We start from the raw sequence: 14432 nt of genomic DNA on the forward strand, positions 1-14432 counted from the left end.
TCGGTCCTAAAAAGCTGAAGGTGATCTGTGCTCAGAGAGATGAAAATGTTAAGAGTTTGAGGCAGTTTCTCTGTCCGTAAACTTCACCTTACGTTTTATAAATGAGACCCCTGGCTTGGTATCACCTGCTTGTCTCCATGGAGAAAGAAAGCAATGATATCTTCACGAAAACAGGCCTGTGACCGTCCATCAGAAAAAGTTAAAGAGTGCTCAGACCTCAACAAGCAATTTAAGGGTCATTAATTCAAACTCTGAAGCATAAATTACACATGATGTCCATTATTACAACGTCGAAACAGAAAGACACTCTTGCCTCTTGTTTGTCTTTATCTCTGTTATGCCTTTGTGATTTCTGTAATGCCTTTATGATTCTACTTCATCTCTTTAACAGACAGCCTGAACATAGCACCTTTAAATTTCTATCTTTCTTTCGAGAAATTCATTACAACTCGACAACTCCTATCCAGACACAATTATGATTCATGTCAGAAAAAATTGTAAATTGAAAAGGTTTTGTGATTTCTGTCATGTCTTTTTTGTCGATTTTAAAGCATCCCTCCTGTTGTGTGAAGCACTTTGAATAACCTTGTGTACAAATTGTGCTCTATCTGCCTCGGATTTTTGATTACAATATATTTTTTTCTTCCTCTGCTTCTTTAAACCAATTCAGTCTCATTCCCACCATCCACCATCCTCAGTATTTAACAGAAAACGCGCTCACTCTGCACCTCTCTCTCTGCTGTGTTGTTGGCTCCAGACCCATCCCTCTCTCCTCTTCTTTCTCTCTCCTCTCTCTCCTCTTCTGCTGGAATAAATCACCCTCGTCCGCGGCGGTGGTGGTGGCGGTGGTGGCGGCGGCGGTGGTACCTCAGCCGGGGAGGGGAGCACAGCGCGCAGCCGGTCACACGCTCAGTTCGCCGGGAGTCCGCGAACCGACAGCATCCACTCCGCCCCGGTCCGTGCGCGCTTTGCCTCTCCGGGAGCGGGAGTCCGGGCTCTGCTGCGGTCGTTCTCCGCGACTGAAAGAGAAATGAATACTTTCAAGTCTCCGGGAATGTTTGCCGTGTGTTTCTAAGGACTTTCTTCGTGTTCCGGTTGGATTTTATGTGTTTATTCGCGATGGAGGATACGAGTTGAGTCTGCACACCTGGACTGGACTGGACTGGACCGCGCTGGATGCCAAGTTGCCTCGATTTTTTTTTTTTTTAAAGAATGTTTTATTAAAAAAAACAACAAGAATAACAAAAAAAGAAAAACACAAACAAACGAGAAGTGTAGTTTGTCTTCAATGACGACGATTCGACGCGTCCAATTTGGTCTTACTTCGACGCGCTGTCGCTGGATTTTACGGACACTTCTTCATCGGACTACGGCACTTTGAGAATACGGTAAGACAAGTGTGCAACCCCCCCCTAAAAAACATAAAATATATAATAAAATGGTGATTAAAATGTCGTTAAAGCGAGATTCTGTAACTTCGACTTGACCTACGACATTGGCTCGGCTGGTGTTGCAGTTTTTGTGGCACTCCGCGTTACGTGTCCAGACGCGTGGTTATGATTTTCTTCCGACAATTGGCGAAAACAGATTCCAAACAATTAAAAAATAAATTAATCATTAGTCGAAGTGTTCCAATTTACTCTGTGTCCAGTATTGTTCTCCAAAAGCCGGATCTATTTTAGTGCATTGAAAATAATATTAAATCCATTCTTTAGCAAATTCCCTCCGCCGTTTTGAAAGTTTGTAGCACGGCATTCTTAAATGATGGAATGTCGGTAAACGTGAAACATGATGTGATTTTAATGGGTAAAACTGTTGCAAAATATGAAAACATCGAGATGATTTTGGCAAATGAAAACCACTGGGGTACATGTGATTAATATCAAAGCTCAGTTAAAAGACATATAATAATGCATTTTACATGAGTTGCTTATTTAACCGGACAAATACCCACAGAAATGTTGAACCCACAATAGTTTCCAGTTTGTTTCCATTTAATCTACAGATATAGATTATTACTTATGTCGCCACAAAATATACTTTTTATGAAGCTCAAATCTTCCCCATGTGGGACAATAAAGCATTATCTTATCTTATTATCTTAAACACAATTTTTAGGTTAGAAATCTTCCTCCATTCTTTGCAATACGATTAGTATTAAAAATACCATAGGAATTCAGAATTGTATCTTATATTTAGCTTTGAAGAAGAAAATCCATTAGATCAGATGTCAGTTAATCTTAGAAAATGCGTTCTTGATTTTGCCTCCAGTCGCCTCTATTCTGGAATTTTGAACATTTTGATGAGATATTAAAGGGTTTATACTCTTATCATTAATATCTGTAGGAGATGGTATCAAAAGAGCAAAAAAAGGTTGGGGGAATGAGATATCTGTTTTTACAAATGAACCCTTCAATTTCAAAACATATTCTTTACAGCTATGTATTCATATATTGTCTATATTTATTCTATTAACAATCCGGTTTAAGGCTCCATAACATTTTGATACTGTCCAGATTGTATGATTTTGCTGGAATTCTGCTCAAATGTATTGCAGCCATGCATGTAAATATATTGTCTAATTTATTCAGAGTAATTATTATGTCATGGGTGTTGTGTAGAGTAAAGTACACACCAGAGTTTGGACCAATTTCTTTTGAGCCACAAAGGAAATGACTCACATTTTTAAAACCCTTCGTGACCACCTGATAAAGACATGTCCTGTGCATCAATTGGTCAGCTAAAAGGGGGCATGGCATGGAGCTAGTAAACCTATATCCATGCTCTGACCCAAAGTACATTCACAAGACCACAAGACCACTGGATTTATGCGAGAAACCATTACATAAATACTTGTTAACTAGATATTAACATGTACAAAGGGTAGAGCAAACTCCACAAACTAAAGCCCTACAGTTACAAATAAATCAACTATTACAATACTAAAAAGTTATCTCAATGTTTGCATGATAGAATAGGCTCAATTTTTTTGACCATTGACTGTAATTTACACGACTAAATAATTGTGCTTTCTTTTAGGGTTGTCAAAAGTATCAGAAACCAGATGCTTATTGATACTAAAACTAATATAGAAATGAAATACTCGTTGAACAACTATCGATACTTGATCTATAATATTAACAGGACAAAATGTGACATTTGAATGTGAAATGATTTGAAGCTTAATCAAAACAACACAAATAGAACCACAATGTTTAATACAAGAAAGTATTTTGTGTTGAGAATGTCAATCTCTAAAAAAAGAGCATTTTTAATTATTAATATGGTATCAAAATCAGTATCGAGAATCAAATGTGTATTCCTCAGAATTGAAATTGAGTTTCCAAACTTGGTATCGTGACAACACTATTTTCTTTATGTTGCATACAATGTAGTTCTGATAAAGCTCAAGATCGTTGCAAAACTGTTCTGGAAAGGTCCAAATTTGTCCTATTAAATATAATTTTTTGTATCTATATGTTTTTCAGTTCAGTTTTAGTCATATTTTCGATACTCTTGACCCCCCTATTATGATCTAATCGTGGGTACACAACATGGCACCGCGTAGGCTACAGTACTGGCTGTGTTCGAGTTGACCAAAATGCACTTTTTGGAGAAGGTGCTGAACTGAATTTTTAGAGTTAAAACATCCAAAACAGAGTATTGAACTCTTTGCAGTTACTAATGCATTCTGGGTATCTTAATCATTCACTGTAATGAGTTTATACACTTTTCACCTTTACACGGAGGACAGAGAGAGTCACTGTGAAAGCTAACAACAACTAACATGCTAACAGCACTCCTGCTCCTGGGATGCAACAAATATTTTACATAAAGAAAAACATTGGGTACAGCCCCTTTAACTTTAACGTCAACGAAGTAGCAGTTGTAGCACATATTCTCCCCAAAGTTATACATTTTTACAAACACAAAATAAAGATACATGAGGCTCCAAGAATATTAAATGACAGAATTGATCTGTTGAATCAAGATTAATAACAAGTAATGTGTAAATTGGCTTTATTGCAATCGAGTCGTACAGTCACAATCAACATATCGCAAAGACTGCAATTATTTTAGGGACAGAATTTTCGAAACAAACAAAGAACTAATTGCTAATTCCCGTAGTTTAGACCTTTACAAACAAAGGGCAGGGCAATACATCGACAGATCGAGAATGAGTCATGGGAAATGATTCATTATTTTGAAGGAGTTTTTGAATCGAGAGTCCACAGATCATTCTCTGTCAGTAAAAAAACAGGTAAAAACATGTTTGCAGCAGAAATCAGACTTCAGAGGAAGAAATCTGATGAATAGATGTGTTAAACGGCACAACTAAACAGAAGTCTGGTTAGTGTATGTTCATGAAATCCTTACTAAAAGTCATTTTTACTTTGGTTTTTGAAACTATCGAATCAAATCGAATCCAAAATCGAGATCGATCCATATGAGAATGTTTGAATTTTCTTTTCTACAAACATGTTCTGAAAGGCATGGAATTCCTGTATTAGGTTAGGTCTTCTCCCAAATGTTAACTCTCTTGTCTGAACAAAATTCCACCATTAAAACTTGAACCGCAAACCTAATCGTTGCTACATTTGTCAGAACAATCGCAATTAAACTGTAAAAAAAAAACAAGCTCCACTGCGGTTGAAAGAGCCGTCAAACCCGTGCCTCGACAATACATTTCATCACGAAACCTGAAAAACTCCTCAGGTATTTTGTTTATTTTCGTGTTCTTTTTGCAGAATAGCGACGCAGTGTTCTCCTTCACGCTCGCATAGAGTGCTTCTGTTCACTCGCTTTGAATTCGAGCCATGCCCAAAGCTAAACGACACTTTGATGGTCTGCGCGGCTACTTTCTTTTCATCCATTTTAATGCCGTGCCAAGACTGCTCGCTGCCCTCTTCCCTCCCCCGCACGTGGCCAGTAATGAAATCCTTTATCTAAACGTGTAATTAACATAGTATCCGCTGCAAAAAAAAAAAAAAAAACGGATATTAGGGATGTACGATTTGGAGCAGAGAAAAAAAACAATGCTGCGATTGTGATTAGATTTGTGATCTTTGCTTTGTAATCTGACACATTTTAAACGAAGCAAGGGGAATTAATTAAGCTTTGAGAGAAGATTATGAACTATGAACTGATAAACTAAGACAGGAATCTAATGCATTTCAGAACGTGTGTGTAGAGGTCTAAACGACAGCTTTTGGACTGAATAAGACTGTATTTTGTGGCGTTACGGCCGCACAGTATATCGCAAAAGTATCGATATTGCAACAAACGGACGAAAATTTACTTGTGAATGAAAAACGTCCATTTGATTTTGTCAACTTTTGACAGAAAATTGTGTGTATAAAAAAAAGTGTATTAAAATGTCACAGTGATATTGATATTGCGCTAGCATGATAACATTTTTCATATCTCATAATCTTTTTCAATGTCCTGCAGCCCTAGTTTGCATAGAAAGTATTACTTAAAGGGAAGAAAAATACAAAAAAATCTGAATCTGAATTTGATTTGTTGTTTGTTAGAGTATGGCGTTAACAATATTCACACAATATGATATAAATCCAACAGAACTGTGTTACAACTTGTCTTTGAATGTATTAATTGAGGTTGAAATGTCAGACAAATGTGAAATTACTCAAATTAGCCACATGGAAATATCACTTTTTTGCCTTTTATTGGAAGTTTACAACATTTTCCTCCATTTTCACTTTTTGAAACGTAAGTTATTGAAAACTTACATAGTGAATCTTTGCTTTGCGATTTACTAATTCAATTCAATATCAAGCTTGATGTGAGTATTTCTGACTCATATAGATGTATTTAGTTAGTACGTGTTATTATTTTTAGCTGTTATATAGCTTATTCCAAGTCAAAACTGAATAGTAAAGTAAGTAAATTGCACCTTGTCCAAACCACTCATAAACAATAAAAGTATTCCGATCGAAATGATTGAAACTAATGTTGGTTTGGATTTTTTGGGTTGCTACTAAACCACTTTGTCGGTAGTCACGTTTTATAGTTTGGACATGCATAGATTGCTGTAATTTTTGAAGCAAAACATTTTTCAAAACCTTTAAAAATTCAATGCCAATTAATCTCCTTCAAAAGCAGTTTGAATACAACCGTCATAGATGAGTTGACCTTATTACTTTGAATTCAAGCCAACCAGAACACTTATTTCTATGTGATATCATATTATATTTCTACAGCTACGAATATTTTTGTAATTCATTTTTTGTAGCCAGGATCTTGGTCCTTATAATATCGCTGGAGGATTAGCCAACTACACGCGTTATAGACGGGAAACCTAAATACCCAAAAGGAAATTGGAAGATTAAATTCAAAAGTCGAGTAACGTACTGTCTACACAACGGATCACGCCACAAACGAACTGTGAAAAATCAAACCACACTCACCGTACGACATACAACGCAAACACGCGGTCAAATACTCTGACTTTGTACAATCGACAGAGGTTTGTCATCTCCACCGCTCAGTCAGTTTATGAAGATCAGAACCACCAGCCACAGCAGAAAACAGGCGCAGTGAGAGGGGGAAAAGTACCTTCAGTGTTGGAACCTTCAAATACAGTTAAAACAATGGCGTGTGTTTGTTTCCTTTACGGTGTGTGTCTGCTCTCTTGTGTGTCTGTAACTGGAGTATTGACGTGTCTGTGTCTTATAATGTAAATAGTAGAAATATGTCCAACTTCTGTGTAAAATCATGGCGTTATTGTATTTTTCCCTGTTTTTAGGCTGACTGTAACAGCGGCAACAGCTAATTTTGGCATATTTACGGACGCGTTTATTAATATGCAATAAAATAAATGAAGTAGATAAAATAAGTCAAATAAGTCAATGAATAAACAAAAGAATTAAATACATTAAATCAATGAAAAAAATATACATGACATGTCTGACCATAAGACATGTACAACTTGACAGCTCAGTGTGACCTGATAATTTAAGTGAAGGGCAAATTAATTCCCCAACAAAAAAAAAGATCCCCTTGTCAAAGAATTCCTTTAGCTTCATTCACAGTTGTGTGGTCAAACTGTGTTCACAACAAACACCTGGCTCCATTAGCACAGCGCCACGTTGCCTAAGAGCTTTATTTCATACACAGACATCCTTTTTGGTTTGAAATTGTTAGTCACTACCACAACGGTCCTATTTTTTTAAATCAATCTGAGGCGGTTGGATATATGTGGAGAAAGGACATTTGGTTGTTTGCAAAGGAGATTATAATAGCTAGCTAATTGCAGTCTTTGATGATTCAATTGAGATTTATCTTGCAGCTTATCGTATGCTGTTGGTGTTTTTTCATTGAATGTACGTGAAATGCATCCGCCCAGACTCTAAACTCAAAATGGATACATGAATCCCAGCTGCAGGAAGTCAGTTGATTTGTGCAGAGACCCAGAAGGGGAAAGTCGTCATGGACACGTCTGACCTTTCACTCAAGCAATCAGTCATTTCGGACAATTCTGATTTATCTGTGCATTCATTACCCAGGACCAGAGATGGACAGCTGCACATTGTACCAGGCGGCAGGAGGTGAAAATTAATCAAGAACAAGTCAATGGTACTGATTGAAGGGCGTGTACCTAATTTGTTTTCATCATGTAATAAAGTAAAATCCGTCTTGTCCCAGTATAGATATATTGTAAATGTAAATATGCAAGTGATAGTATGACCACAGCTTTTTATTCTTATCAAAAACAGCCCCTTTAAAAAGAAAAGAAGAACCAAAATATCCGCTGAAAGCATTCGATTTAAACATCTATTTAAACATCTTTTGTTGCTGAATGTACGATGCAAGACATACAAATATTCAAATCAATAACTACGTTTCCACAATTACAAAATGGGCATATTGTCTGAATTTGTGTGAATAAAGTTGTTTCGGCTCTGCGTGGTTGAGCTTAACAGTTTAACGTTCTGGTCCGCCTTAGTTTGGCTTTGATAGACGTGTACTCTGTTACTACGTATTTGTGGTATCCAAACATTGGCAGGTTGTTAACACTTTAATAATGCTAAAGATCACGAGACACGTACTGTATCTGAGCCAATTAGAAGTTGGCTTTGTTCTCATCCTGAACTTTATAAACTTGTCAAAGGTGTTTGTATTTTTATGCAAATGAAAGTTTCGAAATGCAATATTTGGTGTTTCTACCTCGCGTGACGTTTGCGATTCTTCAAAATGCACATTAAACATAAGCTGATGGGAAGGCAGTTATAGTCAATGGACCCTTTAAAAGTCTGTAAACACGTTGTAAATTCTGAAATGGAGGCAAAAGTGAAGTGGAACATAATGTGATTACAATGGAGAAATTGGAATATCACAAAATATGAAAAACCAAATGGAGCCTGACAAATGAAAGCCACTCAGATACATCAGGGGAGTCGCTGCCGGCTTGTTTCTATGACGATGGATACAATTAAAGCCATACATCGGATCATTCCTGGCAAAGCAATAACATCTCTACTGACACAAACCGACCGTTCACCAGAAACAAATGCCACAAGTCACTTTTAAAAGTACAATTTGATGTGACGCAATATTTGTCATTTTTCAATAGTAATACATCCACAAAAAAAGGTTAAAGCACAAAAGGTCTAAGTTAAATTTGTTCATCTCTGTGTTGAGTGATTTTGTATTTAAATCTCAGTTTGATGCTTTATGAAGTGAATATGAGTTGTGCTAAAAGCGTATTGTCACACACTGAAGCTCCACTTGATGGAAGGCTGCAGTGACACAGGGTCGCATGATACGACCTCAGATCAATATAACCATTGCCTTCTGGGTCAAAGGGCAGCAAGGTCTCTTAGATTATGAGGCTAAGAAATTACACAGGTCCTTTTCTAGTCCTTGTTAATCTAGTCCAGGTTTCATTTGGGGTTTAGTCCTGGTTTAATCCCAATTCTGATATGATGAAGTCCATAACTCCTCGTCAGACTCGTCAGTGTGCTTTTCAATACATGCATTAGTTTAAGTTCTAAAAGCTGAGATGCCAAAGCGAAGGGACAAGAGCATGTTTAAAGGACAATAACAATACTGCACCATTCATTTCAATGTATATTTAACAGGTTGATTGGGATGTCAATAATGTTCGATTAATCAATAGTTGTGATTATTCCAGTCACAATCTAATCTAAAAAAAAGAAGAGAGAGAGCATATTATAATCAAAAATAAGTAATTAATTTCTATCGCTATGCCATAAAAGTCAATATTTCACACAACTTTGATCAAATGAATAAACAACCAAACAGGTATAATTATCTACCACTGGAATAATATGTTTTTCTTCATTCAAAAGAAGATGCTGTTTTAACAAATGATAGCAGAAGTGCTACCCACTCTGCCACACTGCAGAGTAATTCTCTGTAGCATGTCTAAAGCTAAATAAATATGTGCTGACACATTGTGTTTAGCACAAGGGGTGAGTAAGCCTCACTGACTCACAGTTCATTGTACCAGAGGGCTGGATTAGACGACCTCAAATCAATACCATGGTTAATTAATTAACACTTCATTAGCATTAATGTATTCATTCTCTACCATCTCCTCTGACTGGGCCTGCAGTCACTGAGCTGGAACTGGTTCGAGGCAACAACATGAACGTTTTAAGGAGCTCTGGTCAAAGGCAATGATTTAAAACAGACTTTGAGAGAAAATACTGTGAGGAATAATGATAAACCATGAAGACGACATATTAAAGGTGCTCTATGTAAACGTGGCGCGTCTGCTTCATGCTTGTCTCCATGGAGACAAGCATGTTGCTTTGTCTGGATTGTGTCACAGTATAGCACTGAAGTTATCTCGAGCCCGAGACAAGACGGTGATGCCAAATATTGTGAAGCAATTTTACTGAGCATGTGCATACTCGTAGTGACCACTAGAGGCGCGCATCCTGATTTATAAACCCCTCAACGCACTCTCTACCACGCAGTCTGAGATTGACCTAATCATGAGCTGATAATCAGTGGCTTTTATCGAGGCAAATAAAAGTAACTCCCTCTTTGACTTTTCAAATGACAGACTAAAATGTGTTTTAGTGCCTTATTATATAGTGCCACTTATCACAGTACAGGCTAAATGAGACGTGAATGAGGATTGGCCTTGTTCACATACATAGATACATGAACACAGAGTCTGAATGGTAAAGGAGGCGGTTGTGAGCGTGCACCAGAGACACAGATGCCCTCCCTGAATGAATGAAAGGAAGGAGAGATGCGTGGACACTTCTGCACATGTGTACACATGTGCTCTACCAGACGCTCGGATTCTGCTTAAAGTAGAAATGCCAGAGCCAAAATGAACTTTGTTCTTGTTCTCGCAGCCCTAGGTACACGGACAAACGTCTTGATTCTTATGAAGTATGATTTGACATTAAATATGTATGTTTTTCAAGGTATTTTTGATCAATTAAACATCTGCAAATTAATAAGATGCATATGTTTATTGCCATATTGAAACATTCTAGGCCACACAATAAAGAGACGGATTGGGTCTCAAAAGGTGGTACTGTAGTGTACTAGGACAAATGGATCTGAAACCAACACAAACAAAATATAATAAAGAACTAATGGTTCAAAAGGCTATAGTATCTAGGAACAATACGTTTAATATTGTTCCTAGATACTCGTTTGAACAAGTCTCAATACTGGAGCCTTAAACTGCAGCGCCACAGGGCTGTCACCGTGCCAACAGACACCCACCACTTTCAGACAATGTAGTATTATGGTTTAAGCGGCTCCTGAAGGCATTTAGCCTGTTATAGATCCTTGATTCTTTGATATGTCTCTGTGCGAACTTGTTTCTCTAGAACTCATGAGAACTATGCATTTTCTGAATTTAAAAGTTCTATCCACAAAGTATTTACTTGGCCAGCACGATAGACTTTCACTATATTTGTGCGAGAGAGTCCATCTTGTTAGTGTCGTGTTGGGGCTGAACCATCGATGGTGCGAGACCGGACCAATCACAGGGCAGTATTGTGGTTTTAGTGGAGACAAAGATGCACGACGCACCAAACAAATCAAAGCAAACATGGCAAAATACCCACTCTATATTTTTACAAAACGTTCACATCGTGTTGTTTTGTGCATTTGTGAACATGAAAGACATCAGTGCTTTTCTCTAAACGGAATTTGACGAACGTTCGATTTCTGATCTCGTTCCGCTGTTGTGACCAATCAGAACGCCCCGCCAGAAGTACCACCATTTTTATTTTCTCAATTTAGACCCAACCATCAAAGAGTGTCAAAAACTTGAATCACAAATATCTACTAAGCACGCAGATAGAACCCTGCAATTGTCTAGAGTGTGAATCATTTCTGACTTAACTTTGATGAAACTGATGTTGTTGTGTTGTTGTTGTCCTCTTCGTGTTTTGCGCAGAGCCGTGTGGGAGTGCAGGGAGAATGAGGAGTCGGCGGGGCAGGGGGCAGCAGCATGAGTGGCCGGTTCATCTCCACCTCTAGACCCAGGGCGCTCATGTTTCTATGGGGGTGTGTGTGGCTGCTGGGCTGCGGTGTGGTGGTCAGAGCCGCACCAGGGGACCCTCCAGGGGCCTCCTCGTCCTCCACCACGGGGACGGGCTTCAGTGGAGCCAACGGACCCTTGGGTTGGCTACTGTCCGACAAGGGCCCCTTCCACCACTCGCAGGACTTTACCGATTTCACCGAGAGGTACCTGCAAGGATTCACCACCAAGTACAAGATCTACAGGTAAGAAGTGTTAAAAATCCAATCTTGATCTGATTCTTGTGATGATCAACTGTTTTGGTGATATTGTCTAATTGCATCTCTGTGCTGTGTTTAAAAAGCCAGTTTTCCACTGTACAAATGTTAAATGTTGCGCTCCTTAAAGGTCCCATAACATGCAAAATCGACTTGTCAGAGCTTTTAACCTTCTTACATTGCTATTTGTGCTTCATATATGTCCAGAGTGTTTTTTTGATTGATTCCCGCAGTTTTTAGCTATAGTACAGACTATCTCCTTTCCTCGAATCTCCAAACTGACGGGCGGTGGGGCAAGACCGCGTCATACGGGCAAGCACGCGTCAATTATTTAGTCTCAAAGTAGTGTTGATCTGAAGTTCTATCGTTTCTCACTCATTCGCGCGGAGCGGCGCAGCACGGAGCAGACAGCTGTGGGGCTACGTCACGGGTGGGCGGGGCACACACGCTCTCTCTGAGACTACGTCACGGGTGGGCGGGGGAGCCAGATCGCTCTTCGCAAGGGTGGGGGCGAATATCAAACCAAGCCGTTTGCATTTCCTGGTTGGTGAGGGGGTCCAAGGTCTGGGCGATATTTCTTAACTATTATGTTAAGGGTGTTGCACAACAATTATTATTATCAATTATACATTTAGGATAGACTACGAAACGTGAAAAAAAGCATGTTATGGCACCTTTAACACTGGCTACATTTACATGGCAACTAGAAGAATCAGATAACCCAATGAGCAGAGTCAGATTTTTGGTACATTCGCAAGCAAAACTTATCATCAACATCTATCCATAACATTTGTCAGTAGATTTTTAGATTAACTTTTTAGAGATGCACCGATTCCAAAATTCTTGGCCGATACCGATTTCCGTTTTTTAAGGAGGTTGGACCTGCCGAAACCGATTATTCCGATACCGATTTTCTATCCAGCCACTGATTTTCCCACAAACTACCCAGTATTATATGAAAAAGTTGCATGTATACAGGACACACGTTTTAGAATATAACATGTAATTTATTTTGTGGAAAAATAGAAAAATAAATAACTATATATAAAAATAATATATACATACAGAACTATATATTAACTAATATATGGCCTGGAGAAGAGTGGGGGACACAGAGGAAAAAGGAGTCCATTTCTCCTGCAGAAGATGCAGCTCCAATGGTTCCAGATTGAAATCAAATGAACTATTTTCATATAGTAATTTATACATTTGTAATTTTACACATCCTTTTGAATGAGCTGGAACCTTCTGCAGGAGAGGAAGCAGGTGGAACATGAGGAGGGTTAGTCCCAGAGCGCTGCCAGCACCTCCCTCTCAAAGCTGGAGGACTCTGGCTCCAGCACCTCCCTCTCAAAGCTGGAGGACTCTGGCTCCAGGACCTCCCTCTCAAAGCTGGAGGACTCTGGCTCCAGGACCTCCCTCTCAAAGCTGGAGGACTCTGGCTCCAGCACCTCCCTCTCAAAGCTGGAGGACTCTGGCTCCAGCACCTCCCTCTCAAAGCTGGAGGACTCTGGCTCCAGCACCTCCCTCTCAAAGCTGGAGGACTCTGGCTCCAGCACCTCCCTCTCAAAGCTGGAGGACTCTGGCTCCAGCACCTCCCTCTCAAAGCTGGAGGACTCTGGCTCCAGGACCTCCCTCTCAAAGCTGGAGGACTCTGGCTCCAGCACCTCCCTCTCAAAGCTGGAGGACTCTGGCTCCAGCACCTCCCTCTCAAAGCTGGAGGACTCTGGCTCCAGGACCTCCCTCTCAAAGCTGGAGGACTCTGGCTCCAGGACCTCCCTCTCAAAGCTGGAGGACTCTGGCTCCAGCACCTCCCTCTCAAAGCTGGAGGACTCTGGCTCCAGGACCTCCCTCTCAAAGCTGGAGGACTCTGGCTCCAGCACCTCCCTCTCAAAGCTGGAGGACTCTGGCTCCAGCACCTCCCTCTCAAAGCTGGAGGACTCTGGCTCCAGCACCTCCCTCTCAAAGCTGGAGGACTCTGGCTCCAGCACCTCCCTCTCAAAGCTGGAGGACTCTGGCTCCAGCACCTCCCTCTCAAAGCTGGAGGACTCTGGCTCCAGGACCTCCCTCTCAAAGCTGGAGGACTCTGGCTCCAGCACCTCCCTCTCAAAGCTGGAGGACTCTGGCTCCAGCACCTCCCTCTCAAAGCTGGAGGACTCTGGCTCCAGCACCTCCCTCTCAAAGCTGGAGGACTCTGGCTCCAGCACCTCCCTCTCAAAGCTGGAGGACTCTGGCTCCAGGACCTCCCTCTCAAAGCTGGAGGACTCTGGCTCCAGCACCTCCCTCTCAAAGCTGGAGGACTCTGGCTCCAGCACCTCCCTCTCAAAGCTGGAGGACTCTGGCTCCAGCACCTCCCTCTCAAAGCTGGAGGACTCTGGCTCCAGCACCTCCCTCTCAAAGCTGGAGGACTCTGGCTCCAGGACCTCCCTCTCAAAGCTGGAGGACTCTGGCTCCAGCACCTCCCTCTCAAAGCTGGAGGACTCTGGCTCCAGCACCTCCCTCTCAAAGCTGGAGGACTCTGGCTCCAGCACCTCCCTCTCAAAGCTGGAGGACTCTGGCTCCAGGACCTCCCTCTCAAAGCTGGAGGACTCTGGCTCCAGCACCTCCCTCTCAAAGCTGGAGGACTCTGGCTCCAGCACCTCCCTCTCAAAGCTGGAGGACTCTGGCTCCAGGAC

General features: G+C 40.6%; 1 protein-coding gene across 1 annotated transcript in view; it reads left to right on the top strand.

Annotated features, from left to right (window-relative positions):
• Positions 1-1243: 1243 nt before the first annotated feature.
• The window catches only part of LOC140353875 (BMP/retinoic acid-inducible neural-specific protein 3-like), a 269485-nt gene continuing 256296 nt past the window's right edge, over positions 1244-14432 (top strand). Inside the window, exons 1-2 of the mRNA XM_072438634.1 lie at positions 1244-1388; positions 11417-11745. Coding sequence (XP_072294735.1) covers positions 11471-11745 — 275 coding nt within the window. The 5' untranslated portion in view covers positions 1244-1388; positions 11417-11470. The remainder of the gene's footprint in view (positions 1389-11416; positions 11746-14432) is intronic.

The sequence above is a fragment of the Eucyclogobius newberryi genome, unplaced genomic scaffold (assembly GCF_026437365.1).
Source record: "Eucyclogobius newberryi isolate DKJ021-1_F unplaced genomic scaffold, fEucNew1.0.hap1 SCAF_9, whole genome shotgun sequence".
NCBI lineage: Eukaryota > Metazoa > Chordata > Actinopteri > Gobiiformes > Gobiidae > Eucyclogobius > Eucyclogobius newberryi.